At 42.8% G+C, this 14570-nt stretch overlaps 2 protein-coding genes across 3 annotated transcripts in view; both read left to right on the forward strand.

Moving 5' to 3' along the window:
* Positions 1-754: 754 nt before the first annotated feature.
* On the forward strand, positions 755-2590 carry LOC114441163 (B2 bradykinin receptor-like). The gene is made up of 2 exons (XM_028413955.1): positions 755-874; positions 1573-2590. Exons 1-2 carry the CDS (start codon positions 855-857, stop codon positions 2588-2590), a joined length of 1038 nt encoding a protein of 345 aa, XP_028269756.1. The 5' UTR covers positions 755-854.
* A 6568-nt stretch (positions 2591-9158) lies between these two features.
* Positions 9159-14570, forward strand: part of emid1 (EMI domain containing 1) — a 42469-nt gene continuing 37057 nt past the window's right edge. For both annotated transcript variants that reach the window (XM_028414988.1, XM_028414986.1), the window contains exon 1: positions 9159-9667. In XM_028414988.1, the coding sequence (XP_028270789.1) occupies positions 9477-9667 (191 nt within the window). In that variant the 5' untranslated portion in view covers positions 9159-9476. The remainder of the gene's footprint in view (positions 9668-14570) is intronic.

The following is a 14570-nucleotide window of genomic DNA, read 5'->3' on the forward strand; positions in this document are numbered from 1 at the left end:
GACTTTGTTCTTGTCGATGGTCATTATCATGGTCACATCAGTCCTGCTAACCTTGCCACGTGTCTCTGTGTTGTTGTTGTAGCTGCGTCCTCAGCTCTGCTGAGGGAGAGCAGAGCAGCGTCTTCTGTCATAGACCTGCTGCTGTTATCATTGTTCAGTTTTACTGCTTCAGTCTTTATGTCTTGCTGTTATTAGGCCTGTCGCGATAAACAATAAATCAATTAATTGCACGATAAATTAAATGGGCTCGATAAGTTTTTCGGCCGCGATAAATTACATCTGCACGCTCGTTGTTTTTCCTCTCTCTCTCTCTCCCTCTCTCTCTCTCTCCCTCTCTCTCTCTCTCTCTCTCTCCCTCTCTCTCTCTCTCCCTCTCTCTCTCTCTCCCTCTCTCTCTCTCCCTCTCTCTCTCTCTCGCTGCCAAAGAGGCTGGATGACAAAAGGCGTCACTCCCGTGCGTCGTAGCGTATAAAGTGTGCAAAGTCCGGCCGGCGGACTTTATATGGCCCGCGGCTTCTGTCTTAAAATGTGTCAAATCAACAGGTAGTTCTTATTTTTTAACCCATTGTGTAACGTTTACGGGATGTTCTGAGCAGACCACGGTCAGCTCGTTGTCTGCGTCGCCTCGGTGCGGCACAGTGCTGCAGGTCTTGGACGCTGGTTACAGCAACACAGAGAGCTGTGAAGATGCACAACACCGGTTCAACACTTCGATACAATTTACCACGACACCAAACATGCGTATACAACGTGCTATCAGAGAGTCCGCGTTGTACGAGTGACGTTCTCTGCTTTCTTACCGGCGGCACCGGCGGCCAGCGGGTGTTTGGACAGTTCTATTATCCTCTGCAGGGATGGCTCTCTCACCTACAAGGTATGCACAACGTGTTTCTTCTTTATTCCCTGTAGTTTTCAATGCTAGCAAGTGCCGTGAGCAACATAATTCCAAGTTTTATGCCTCATCACATTAAGATATTCTGATGCAACGTGATAGTGTGAAGCCAAAATGGGTCTTCACTGAACACATGACACTGTTTAGAAAGCCAGTGTTTTAATTCAACATGTTTTGTCAGTGTTTACCAATACTTGACTTGAGTGGAGATAATAGATACAATTCTAGATAATATCTACACTACTTCTGGACAGATAGACTGATTATATTGCTTTTTTAAGAATTCATTCATCCTGTATTTATTGTGTTTAATGTTGTAAGTCTTATTACTGTTATGTGCAAATAAGTGCTCAAATAACAGTATTATTGATAAACAAATACAGGCAGGAAGATTGCCTGTCAGATGAAGTTAGATACAAACTAAATATTTAAAATGTGTTAAATGTGATCAAATATATCTTTCTAAAGCTAGTATATACAATACCAGAGCAAAGAGAACTTTCTGTGGCAATTTGTGTGGGAACAAGTATAATTTAGAGAATAATTCAACCCGCAAGTTGCTCATAACATCAAAGCAGACAGTTACTTGCCAACCACCGCTTTGTAGTAATTTAAAGAAATATAATTTTACCTTGGTAACTTGCTGTTTTAAGTATAATGTTTCTTGTGTTTCTGTACAGCATCCCTGCCAACCTCAGCAATGATTCCACACAGCAAAATTCATTGTGTTCTACTGACATACCCTATGTCGGTATGATTGCGACCTACATCATGATCATCAGTGTGCTGGGAATCATCTTTAATGTGTTTGTGCTGATGGTTTTCTTCTTCCACAAGAAGCCCTGCACTGTGGCTGAGATCTACTTGGGCAACCTGGCTGGTGCTGACCTCCTGCTGACATCCTTTTTGCCCTTCTGGGCTGTGTATGTAGGAAACAAATTCAACTGGACTTTTGGTAAAACCATGTGTCGCCTGACAAACACTGTCATCCATATGAATGCAAACTGCAGCAACTACTTCCTCGTCCTGGTTAGCATAGATCGTTATTTGGCACTGGTGCACCCACTCTCCCATGAAACTATGCGAAGGCCTGGTTTTGCCAAATGTGGATGTCTTCTGGTGTGGGGACTTGGTTTGCTCCTGAGTGTCCCCACTATTGTCTACAGGAAAACACAAACAGATTACTCTAATGTTACCATATGCTTTCTTGACTTAGATGATAAAACATATCTGACATTTCAGTTGGTGCTCATAACATTTGGCTTTGTCATCCCTATTTGTACAATTTCTTTCTGTACTGTTAAAATTCTTAAGGCTTTGAAAAACAGAATGGCCGAGGGCGTACATGCTCAGAAAATGGAGAACAAGGCCACCACTCTGGTCCCGGTTGTCCTCCTAGCATTCTTGATCTGCTGGGTGCCATTCCATGTTATGAGGATACTAAGCCTGCTTAGTAGGTTTAAGATTGTGCCTGGGTGTGATTTTTACCGCAACGTGGCATACAGCCGACAGTTCTTCAGCTACTTTGCCTTCTTTAACAGCGTTCTCAACCCAATACTCTACGTTGTTGTAGGGAAAAACTTTCGCAAAAAAGCAAAGGAACTCTTCAAGCAATGGAACACTAAGAGATTTACAACCACCATGACCTTATACACCCGAACAACACAGATGAGCATGCTACAGCAGAAAACATCTTAAAATGATTGAGATTCGCAGGATTTAAATTCAGTCTGTTTCTAATCTTTTCTTAAGCTCAAACTTCACATCTAATTTAACCATGACCATAATAGCTTAAAGAAATACTTTATGTTAATCTCTGAAGCAGATGAGGATACAATTCAAGATAGATAGATAGATAGATAGATAGAGCAGCCCAGTGGATATCATGGGTGTGCCCATTGATCTAGCAGAGCTGTTTGTCATAACATCCTTTCAACTATTTGTACCATTTGTAGTGCCACTTTGCATGACATGTGACTCCACACACATCCTAACAGCTCCTGTAAGCTGCCACAGTGTAGACATTTCCATGCCCTTAAACTTTGTCGGTTTTTATTGTTTGTGTTGTATTCAAAGTCAGCATGCTAAGTGATCGTTACACTAGTAGTCATGCCATATCTTTATACTCTGTGAACATAGTGAAACACATATAACTCAGTCTAACTCCTGTGCCAGCATACATGTAAATTCAGACTACAGTAAGACTTAACGTGTTTGCTGAATACCAATAAACTCATACCTGTGAAATTTGATCTGAATGATACAACAATGTAAGAGGAGTGCACTGCTAAACCCCAGGTTAAACCCCTGTAAACAGGACTTTCAGCATGTTACATAAATAGACAGTGTTTTCCTTCAGTTTCAGCTACTCTAACAAGACAAGCTGTGAAATCTAAATATTACCCTGAAAAGGATAATGGGGCCTCATTTCCCTGTCTGGGAATACACTTTGTATTGTCAACAGATTTGTGCTGAAATGTAAACAGCTGGATCGCTGTACAAATAACTTGTGTCTGGTTTCTCTCAGGAGTTCAATGCTACATTTCTACTTAATGAGCCATACATTTGCACCAATACAAGGAAATGAAAGGACATGCAAATTGTACATTGTGTAATTGTGATATTCTCTCCACAGCTCTGTGATCTTATGACCAGACACTGCACCAAACCAGTCTTCACCTGCCTGAGGACGTGATAATAATGATCACTGATTTTGTTGTATTGTATACATGTAATGTATTATATCCATCCATCCATTTTCTAACACACACTCACCTCTCACACACACACACACAATTTTTCATTTCAATAATTCCTTAATAAAAACAAGTTTATTGGACAACTCTTGTAACTACCCATCTTTATTTCAGTCCATCAGCTGTAACAAATTGCAAGTGTGATCAGTTAGCTGCTTAAAGAGATATTTTGTTATGTTATCATTTTTTTAACATTTATCTAAGTATTCAAGCATAATGCTGCAGGTGGTTCTTTGATAGATCTGACACATGAGTAAGGCGTCATTTTAAAGGGGCTTATCCCACCAAATCCATTATGTTTATCCCTATGTAAATGACACATTACATGCCTCTCAAGTCTTTGACTCAATGTACCCTGCAGATCATTTGCCCTTTATTGGTACCTTACAGGAGATGGAGGAGGCCAGGGTCTTGGATATCATTCCTGATTGGATGTATGTCCCTGCTACTGCCAGGCTCAGATTGCCTATGCTACTTCCCAGAGGTATGATTGATGTCCATCCCATTAAAAATCTCATTTGAATGCTCACCTGCAGATGTGATAACTTAAGTTTCATCTGTTGTCACAGATCTAGCTCATCTTCTCAGGCAGCTACTTCCCGAATGAACAGCCTCTCTGCTTTGAACCAGCGCCCATCGATGGAGCCATTGCCTGTCTGGGTAAGGAGCAAATGCTGAGGGCAGGGATACTGGCCTCATTACAGGACACTCCAGATGACCCGGATGCAAAAGTGGAGGTGCCCAAATCATCAGTTTCTTCACTTTGGTTTGATTGAAAACATTTGTTACTAAATTTCTATTTTTTTGTTTATCCTATAGTATTACTCACAATGCTGAGAGATGATGAAGTCAGTGGCCTAAGGTAGAAGTGCTCAAGTTACACATGTTCAGTCAGAGTGGAGCATGTATCGTCACTGTCAATATGGTGATCGCTGAACCCCTTTTTCATCTTAGAGAAGAGGTCGTAGTTTGAATGTGTCATAGCTGGCGAAAAGTTCAGATCCACATCTTTAGAACCAGAGCTTAGTAACACAGGGTTGGACAAACGAAACGTTGACTATAAACATTGGTTACCACAACAGGTCACTGTTACCCCTTTATATTTTTATACAGTATTGGGAGTTCAATTAAAGATCTGTGTAGCTACACTGGGTTTAAATAAATATTGGCCACGTATTTCTTTGCACAGTGTTGGAAATGTTGGCTTGAATAAATGCATAAGATTTCCTTAAAAAAGTATGGCCATTTTTTTCTTTTTCAGTAACATATATCGTTGATCAAATTTGTTCCGATATATTGAATATCGTACATATTGCAAATCGTCAATATCGTGGGCTACATATCGCCACCGAATTGAATCGTGAGTTACCTGTATCGTCCCACCCCTACATGTCACCTTCAGAAGTTTTCTGATGACTCTGTCATAGTGGGATGTATCAGCAAAGGTGGAGAGTCTGAGTACAGGACTGTGGTGGACAGCTTTGTCACAGTGTGAGCAGAACCATCTGCTGCTCAATGTGGCAAAAACAAGGGAGCTGGTTGTGGACCTGAGGAGGACCAAGACACACGTGGCTCCAGTTTCCATTAGTGGGCAGAGTGTGGACATTGTGGATGATTACAAATACCTGCAGCAGCCTCTATTTTCTGAGGAGGGTCTTTTATGAGTCTGTGGTTGCCAGTGCGATTTTTTTTGCTGTTGTGGGCTGGGGCAGCAGACTGAAAGCAGCGGACACAAACAGACTTAATAAACTGATCAGAAGGGCTGGTGATGTTTTGAGGGTGGAGCTGGACTCCCTGACAGCAGTGTCAGACAGAAGGATGCTGTCTAAGCTGCAGGGTGTTTCATATATCACATCAATGTATTTCTGCAGCCTGAGTAACATTCTCTGCAATCTCGTTGGTGCACTGAGCAGTGGCTTTCTCACAATGTTTTCAAGGGGCTTATGGTCACGCTGTACTGTCACTTTCCTACCATATATATATACAGTATGTGTATATATATATATATATATATATATATACTGGTGGAACTTTTCAATCCCAAACACTATGGCTAAGCATTCTTTTTCTATTTGGGTATATCCTCTTTCTGTGGGAGTAAGCTCTCTGCTTCCAAAGGCCACAGGTTTACCATTCTATGTCAGGGCCGCACCTAGCCCTGTCTCTGAGGCATCCCATTGCAGAGTTAACTCATCATTTTGATTGTAGTATTTGAGCAGTGGTGTGTTTGTTATCTTTTCTTTCAATTGTCTGAATGCATTTTCATGCACCTCAGACCATTCCCACATATTGTTTTTGTGTGTCAGTTGTCTCAAGACTTCACAGACATCCGAAAGATGATCACAGAACTTTGACAAGTAGTTCAACATACCTACAAATCTCTGGACTCCCTTAACATCTCCAGGTCTTGGCAGTTCTTTTATTGCCCGAACCTTCTCCAGGTCAATGCGGAGACCTTCTTATGTCAGTAAGTGTCCGATGTAGGGAACAGACTGACTTCTCAACTTAAACTTGTCTGCATTCAGCTTAATGTCTTTTTCTCTGCATCTCACCAGAAAACATTTCAACTTCTCATTGTGATTCTTGGTTGCCTCTTCCTGTGTGTCTCCCTCACCGGTGATCAGTATGTCATCAGCAATTACACACACTTCTTATAACCCCTCAAGCGAGTGCATGAGTTTCCTTTGGAAGACCTCTGGAGCTGGGCTTATGCCCATTGGCATCCTGAGCCAGCAGTAGCGCCCAAAAGGAGTAGCGAATGTGGTGAAATAGCTCGACTCCTCTTCTGACCTGACATGCCAAAATCCATGTTTCATGTCACAAACTGTGAATACCTTTGCTTGCGAGAGTTCTGGCAGGATGTCATCAATAGTGGGCAGAGGATAACGACACCTTTTCAGTGCTTTGTTCAATGGTTTGGGTTCTATGCAGATCCTCATTTTCCCATTAGGCTTTGTCACAGAAATCATACTAGAAATTTTGGATTTCGATTTGGAAGTCTACAAGCTTTTTGTTTAACAGCATCCCTGCAAAGAGCTCTTGGCTTTTGCTGTGCACCTCCTCCATATGGTTTATGGTCTCTTGTTTTTCATTTACTGCTGTTATTGTCATGATGTCCTCACATGAATCACTTGACTCTGAGACTGTGTGAATTGGTCCGCTTTTCTTAGTTTTCTCAGGTTTTGATTTGCATTTCACAACAAAATGGTTTTCTTTTCCACATTTTTTCCACTTTTTTCAATATGCCAGACATTTGTGTTTGTTCTTCTCATGTGTATGGCCACAAAAGTTGCAGTTAGTCTCTTCCCTTTTGTCTCTTCAGGAAGTCCTTTTCATTGCATGTATTTCCATCACTGTCTTTCTCTGTATTGTTTTGATATTCTCTCGCAACAGTTCTGATGCTCTGCAAATTTGCAAACATTTATCCAGTGTTAAGTTTTTTTCCCTTAACACTCTTTCTCTCATGGCAGAGCTATTTGTGCCACACATGATGCGGTCTTTTATTAGTAAGTCCTTTATATCTCCAAAGTTGCACATACTGGCCAAAACTCTTAAATCTGTGACATATCTGTCAATATTCTCATCCAGTCCTTGATTTCTGATGAAAAACTTGTACCTCTCTACAATTTTGTTCAGTTTTGGATTACAATGTTCATCAAACAGCGCCATCATAGAAACTACTGTCCTCCTGGCTGCCGTCCTACCACTTGACAGTGTATCCAGTAGCTCCCTCCCTCTCTCTCCGAGGAGGTAGATGAACAACTTAACCTTAGTCCTTTCCTCCGCGCCAGACATCGTGAGGTCCGTGTACAGGGTGAACTCCTCCTTCCAACTCTTTGATGTCTGCGCTAAATTGGCAAGTCAAAACGAGTACTGTCTAAAAGAGTATACATTTTTTGAGTATACATGGAGCACCTGGAATTTTCCCCTTGGGAAAGTGTTTTGTCACTAGATGGCAGCATACAACAATACTTGAGTCTTCAGTCCAGTCATGCTGCTGCACTGAGAGACTATGTCAGCATCTTTTAGGCCTAAGTGTCTATTTTATGATGAATGAATATTCACTACTCATCCGATCATATATGGCCAGATTTGTGTACATGCTTAGTAAGGACTGCAGGTTTCTGCTGAGGTGAGGAAGGCAAAAGCTGCTGCATACAGTGGAAAATGTAACAATGACCAAAGGCTTCTGAAGTTTTCCACTTCACCCAAGTATCTCTTTTCAGCCTCTCTCTGCACGGCAGGAAGCACTGTGTGTTTTATCATAACATTTAACAAACAGATCTAGTACAGCTCTGAGTAATTGAGGCTGCTGAGGTCAGCATGCCAAAGCAGGTGAAGTTTCCTCTAAAAACTAGACGACCCGGAGGACCTGGCAGCTGGTGCAGCAGTGAGGTCAGAGACATGCAGAAATAAAAGCAGTTTTTAGGAATGATGCATGCAGCATAGATCATGTAGCCTCAGCGGAGAGAGTGTGGCTGTGCTGGTTAAAATAAACTTTTGGACTGTTCAGATTGTGTAGCCAAAAATCAGGGTAGAGGTTGGACTGGCCCACAACCAATATACACAGCAAAGATCAAGACATGTTTATGACCAAACACCGGAGACAAAGAATAGTGTGTTGTTTAATAAAGACCTTGACTTGAAGAGCTGACAAGAAATAAAGCAGCTCATTCAGAAGCAGGAAGCCATGGAAGCAGGAGAGTAACTGCTCAAGAAGTGACAGATAAAGAAAAAAAAAAAGAAATCCTCTCAGTGGTACAGACAGCCGTCTCCCTCCTCAGAGGTCAAAATTATTTTCAGCTGCTCCTGACTGCAGGGATTTACATTAACCCTAAACTGCTCTTGTTCCTGCTCTGTGCTGACTGTCTGAGCTGAGTGGCCTCATAAAACACCAAGGATGCCCTGAAACAAAAAACTCTGACACATCATCCCCCCCCCCCCCCCCCCCCCCCCACCTCCCATACCTCTATCCAACACCAAAGTTTCTATGTGTAGCGATTGTGAGCAGGTGGGCGCCATTCAAGAGTATTGCAATGCTCCCCCAGCCTGCAGCATCTTTTTGCAGCTGAGAGGTTGCGTCTCTGATTTGCAGTGCCAGGTGGTTTCTGGCTGCTTGCACTGTAAACCTAAATGTCTAAACCTAAATGTCTCAAATGCATGTTTAGAGAGGGGGTATCAGTGTACACAACTCACAGCTGCTGACTGCTAACGAGAAAAAAAACTTATAGAGCTTAAACCTTGTAAGATCTACTAAAGCCATAATTTCATTGTTTCTTTTTATATTCTGTTGTGTTCACCAAAAATGTCATCGTCATCATCCGCACAGCTCCAGGGATATAATAGGAACCTGGAGAAGCAGCTCTTGTGATTTATTTACGATTTTAAAAAAAATACAGCTGCGTAAAGTCCGTCGGCCTCAGCATGCATTGTCATCTGTGAGGGGTTGAAACGGGGCAGGGTAGAGCAGGCTGTGCTTTTCAAAGACCCGAGGACACTATAAAACTGGTTCCATGCCCGCTGCTGTAGAGGCTCTGCTGGATGTGAGCGCAGACAGACGGAGGGAGGCAGAGCTCACAGAGGAGAGGACGACACACTCTGAACGCTCACTCACAGCTATCCAATGCTCGGATCTCTGTCACAGAGAGCCAATTTTACAAACAGTCCGCATTAGTTTTCTACTTTAGTAAAGAGGATGCGCGTCTTTTCCAGTCGACCCGGTGCAGTTTGACACATTTTCCACACTCCGAGCCGGATTCACAATCCGGTCTGTTGGAAGTTGGGCTCATTAAAACAGTTCTGGACTCCACACTTTGGATGCAGCGGAAATGGGATCGTACCAACGAGACAGCGTGTCCGCGCTTGGCAGAAAAAGTTTGCTTTGGACTCTGCTGATACTCTGGCTGACCACTTTTGTTGATGGGACCTGGAAGACGGGACTTTACAAGACGTATTCAGCCGGGACGCAGCTGAGCAGAGACCAGACAGCAGCCGCTCACACCTCAGTCTATCAGAAAAGGTAAGGAAGGGTCACTTAATATTGTGTTAACATCTTGCACTGAACGTTAAACATTAAGCTGTGATTGTGTCTGCCTTTGTCAAAGCACGATACTCCCATCTCCATCTATCTACCAGGTCCTATTGTCTTCCTGACAGTTGGTTTCCTTTTTCCTGTGCTGGCAGTTCATTTCCCTGCTTAGTCCCATCTTCATTGTTGTCCCAGCTCACTCATATACCTCCTCTGTGTGTGTGTGTGTGTGTGTGTGTGTGTGTGTATGCAACAACAACTCCATCATCTGCTCCTTCTCAGCACCACCAGCTACCAAACATAGAGGCTGCTTCTTTGATGCTGTGTCATGAAATGATTGATCCTCTGTATGACAGCAGTGTGGTTGAAGGAGAGTCCTAGACTAAACAAACAAGATCTTTAACCAGCTCTGTTCTCCTGGTGCAAAGCTCAGACTAGCCTTTACTACATAATGAGAGGATGTCTTTCAAATATTTATACTGTCTGAATGTGTGTGTGTGCTCAGTGTGGTCGGAGGCTGAGCCCCCTTCTCTCTGATGAGCTCTGTTATTCTGGGTGTGTCCCAGGTTGCTCCCAGCCTCGCTTCACCCGGCTGCACCCCTCCACTCAGCTCCTCTGCCACTCCATGACCAGAGGATTGTGGACATGTTTAATAAACACAAGCAGCTGGGACTCTGCTGCATCTGGTCTTGTTTGGGGGAAGATGAGATAAGTTTACAGTCAGTTTGCTGCTGTTTGTAAGTGGTCACTGTAGGATAGATGGATAGATAGATGGAAAGAAAGCTGCTGCTGGTGTAAGCGCAGGTCTTCAGAGAGGTCAGCGGGTTTGAGGTGAAATGAGAGGAGCTCAAGGTCTCAGTCCACCTGCTGGTCTGGTCTGTTTCAGTGATGGGATTTCAGACTCACAACAGCTTGTCATTAGGTGCTTAAAAGACAATAAATATGAACTATCAGGAAAAGAATCTGTTGCAGAACAACCTTCACTAAGAAAGTCTGCCCATTCCAGTCCTGTCTTCACACAGTGATTACCGAAATCAAAGGGGATTAACAACTCTGTGCTGTCTCTCTGTAGAGGAGCTGATAAAGTGTTCATTCACCCTTGTCCTTCTTAATGACTGTATAAGCTCAGCACGCTGTGGGGTTGCTGAGGTAGATGCTTCTTTATTTCATGTCTCGCGCACTTCTTTATCCTCCCTCGGAGGACTTGTCATGGTCTGACAGGCAGTCTGAGCCCTGCAGTCGCCCTCATTCCTCCCCCATCCTAACCGTTTTCTGTAAGCATGGGAATGAAGAGATTCCAGCAGCCTGAGCCTTGTGTGGAGAGTGGCTTCAGATTTGACCATTTAAATTACTTTAATGTACAGTTACAGTGTGTGTCCGGGGAAAGTGTAGTTATATATGGAAGCAGCACAGCCTTTCTTCTGTTTTATTGAAAATATGTGAGTGGAATTGAGGCCTTTTGATGGTTTTGTCAGACATCTGAAGTCGTCACTTCAAGCCACCTCTGTTATATCAATTAAAAAATTGCTGATACAGATGAAAATTATCCAAAAAACATTCTATACTGTACAAGTCTCATTCATGTTGGGTGGAGGTCAGCTCTACCAGGCTATGTGTTACTGTGTGTGTCAAATCTTTCATGGAGTGGAATGTTCCTTTTTAACTTCCAGCTTCAAACACTTAAAGATGCACAGACCCATGAATACACACTCTGACTGAAAGCTCACAGGTGTCCAGGCCTGAAAGCTCCAAACAGACAAAGACAAATGAGAGTTTTCCTGATTTCTTCCTGGCTGTCGTAAAGAGTCACTTAGCCCTGACCTTCAAGGCCTCACTGCAGTGCTTTTAGGATCTCCTTTGTCTTCAGCACATGGGAAACACACTTTGAACCAGCAATATGATATCCCTGATACTCTTCAAATATAAACTGAATATGTCAGTTTTATTTTACTTTACACTTTTCAGGCCCCTCTGCTTCTTTTTTTAGTTTTTCCCAGAAGCTGCTGATTAGGACTCCAGGAACACAGTTTGCTTCATTAATTTCCTCTTGACATGTATTTTTCTCTTTGTCATTTGTTGTTGTAGCACATTTATCTTACACTTTATCTCTGTCCCATGGGAACCATGCTGCCTTATAATTGTCTTTTCTTTCACTTCCCTTTTCCCTTGTGCGACCTTTATAATAAAATAACCTTCCTCCTCCTTCATCCTCCTCCTCTCCTCTCCTCTCCTCTCCTCTCCTCTCCTCTCCTCTCCTCTCCTCTCCTCTCCTCTCCTCTCCTCTCATGGCGTTTTGCCACATCTATCTTTTGTCCTTTGTTCACTCCAACTATTTTCCCACAGACAGAAATCTAGTAAAATTCCTTCAGATTTCTATCCACGCATTTCAATCATATCTTTGAATATTCAGCTCTCCTCCTCTCACAGTGTATGAATAGGCGGGTGGATGTTTTTCACCAGAGTCTCATCAGCCTCCGTCCACCCTCTCCTCATTTCACACAGCCACACTTCCAGCTTCTTCCTCCCCATACAGTCTGCTGCTGAGAGTAAACCAGCTCAGTAGTATGATCATTAACGATGCTGACTGCATACAAGGTGAAATGAGGCCACAAGCAGTATATATTTTTGACAACTTAAGAGTTTTTTTGTCAGCATTTGTGTTCATTTAAGGGTTGCTTCCCTCCAATGTTTTACTGTCTTGGCTTCTGCAGCGTTGAGGAACAGATGGGACAAAGCTGTATGTGTGTGTTTTTTCTAAATGTCTTTCTTTAACAGTTGGCTGTGGCTGTGTGTGACTGTGAAAGATGGTTGATGATTTATTTAGCTTGGGCCGGGCATTCAGAGTGTGCCATGTGTGCTTAGAGACCTGATACTCACTGAGGGCCTGGTTGGTGTTTTTGCCAGTGAAACAGCATGGTGCTGGTGGGTTTCACACTTCCTAACACGAGGGTGCCTCCAGTAAGAGGAAGGTGTTGACTATGAGATATTTGAGAGTGGCAGAATAAGTGCAATGAGCACCTGTCTCCCTGTAAAGTAGGAAATGAAGAAGAAGAGAAGAAAATGATGTTATGTTAATGCAATTATCTTTAATCACTGCCTGACCGCAGTGGAGAATCATTTCTGTTGTTGTGTGAATTGGTTAGCACTGGTTGTCATACCGTTTAGAGAAGTCATAAACTCTTTCGCTCAGCAGTTCTGGTTGGCATTTCCTCTTTTAATTACATAAGAGCAGCAACGCAAAGACAGAGGAAGACCATAAAAGCCACCCCCACTTCCCTCCTCGTACCCCCTGGTGACAATCTTAGCTGTTCCCAGGTGAAACCTCCTCTCAGCCTGGGAAACTCAGATGTTTATCTGTTGGGTCTGGAGGATAAGTGGTGGGGAGGAGTTGGGGTTATTACCCCTCTCCTCGTTCTACCTGACCACAACTGTCTGAAATGTTCCACTAGTGATTAGAGCCTGTTGTATATGCATCATTCCTTTTGTGATGTGTGTCTTAATGTTTAGAGCTCTCTTTACTTTTTAATCATCACTTTCTTTCAAAATGGTGTAAATAATATAAGGTGTCATTCTTCATAAGGCTGAACATTCAGGAAAAAAAAAACTCTGCAGTAGTACACAAACATTTATCAGCGGTCTGATGCTCGCTGGCTCAGGTCTGTGTGTGTGCGGTCACCACAACATGTGGGGATTGTTAATAGGAGCTGTTTCAGGGCTGCCTCGCATCCTCCGCCTTTGGCGCTTTCTTTTAAACTGTCTGTGATACACACAAACATATGGTCTCACATATTGACAAACAGACTTTGGTGGGAAAACCCACCCACTCCTGCAAACACATTGGCAGCAGAACACACAAAGTGTAGTTTTGTTCTGAGAGCCATACTGTGTCCTTTGTGGTTTGTGCCCCTTTCTATACATCTACTGAGTGTGTAAACACAGGCTGTGGGGTTGTAATTGTTTCCTTCTTTTTCTCATAGATGTATGGCGGTAATGAGGGTGTTTGTTCGTTTCACTGTTAATAATAGTGACACGCGGAAGCTCAGTGTTGACCTGATTTGATAAGTTGAGATGATCGATCATGCTAGTTCTCAATCTTTTTTCATAATCTCAGATATCTGCTCCTGTTAAAGGGGTAATTGAGCCAATGGTGAGGATTAAACTAAACCAATTAGCTTTCAGTCTCCTCTCTTTACGCATACATTTTAACAAAATATACCATTTTTCAAGTCTTTGCTCCCAGCTTTTTTTTTTCAGATGCTGGTCATTGTCTCTCCTGCCTCTAGATAATGTCCTGTGAAGCCTCTCTCAAAAGGGATTGAAGCCACGACCCAGAATTAACCTGTACTGAAAGACCTCCATCTCTGTATGAAGCCTTGTCTTCCTCTTTATTCCCTCCGCGGGGACTTCACCTCCCCTGAGTGCTGAATACAAGCGGATGTGTATTGACAGAGGAGAGACCTCAGTGTAAATACAGCCCACAATGCTCTACTGCAAATCTTGTGGCTGATTAAAACCATGTAAACACCATAAGGAAGTTTTAAAACAAAGGGAATGGGGGAAGGGAGAGGAGGATCTGGAGTCGCGGGAAGACTTCTGAATGTGACTGCGTGACTAATTTGTCTTTGTGAGCGCTCTGTAGTGCGGCTTCACTGGTTTAAAGGTGTTCTAAAATATAGTCCTTGTTTACTCTTAAAGGTAGGGTAGGAGATTTCATTCTGATGCGCTTTTTGTTAAATTAGTGTAACTTCTCTTTACAATCCGATAGCAACCGATTAGTTCGGCAGTTTCGATTTAAAACGAAGAATATTAATCATCTGTGGAAGGTATAAAACGCTAAAAATATCAGCCAATCCTACGAGGCGCACCTGCGCGGATTATTGGCTGGTTGTCACTC

Source organism: Parambassis ranga, chromosome 9 (genome assembly GCF_900634625.1).
Source record: "Parambassis ranga chromosome 9, fParRan2.1, whole genome shotgun sequence".
NCBI classification, from domain to species: domain Eukaryota; kingdom Metazoa; phylum Chordata; class Actinopteri; family Ambassidae; genus Parambassis; species Parambassis ranga.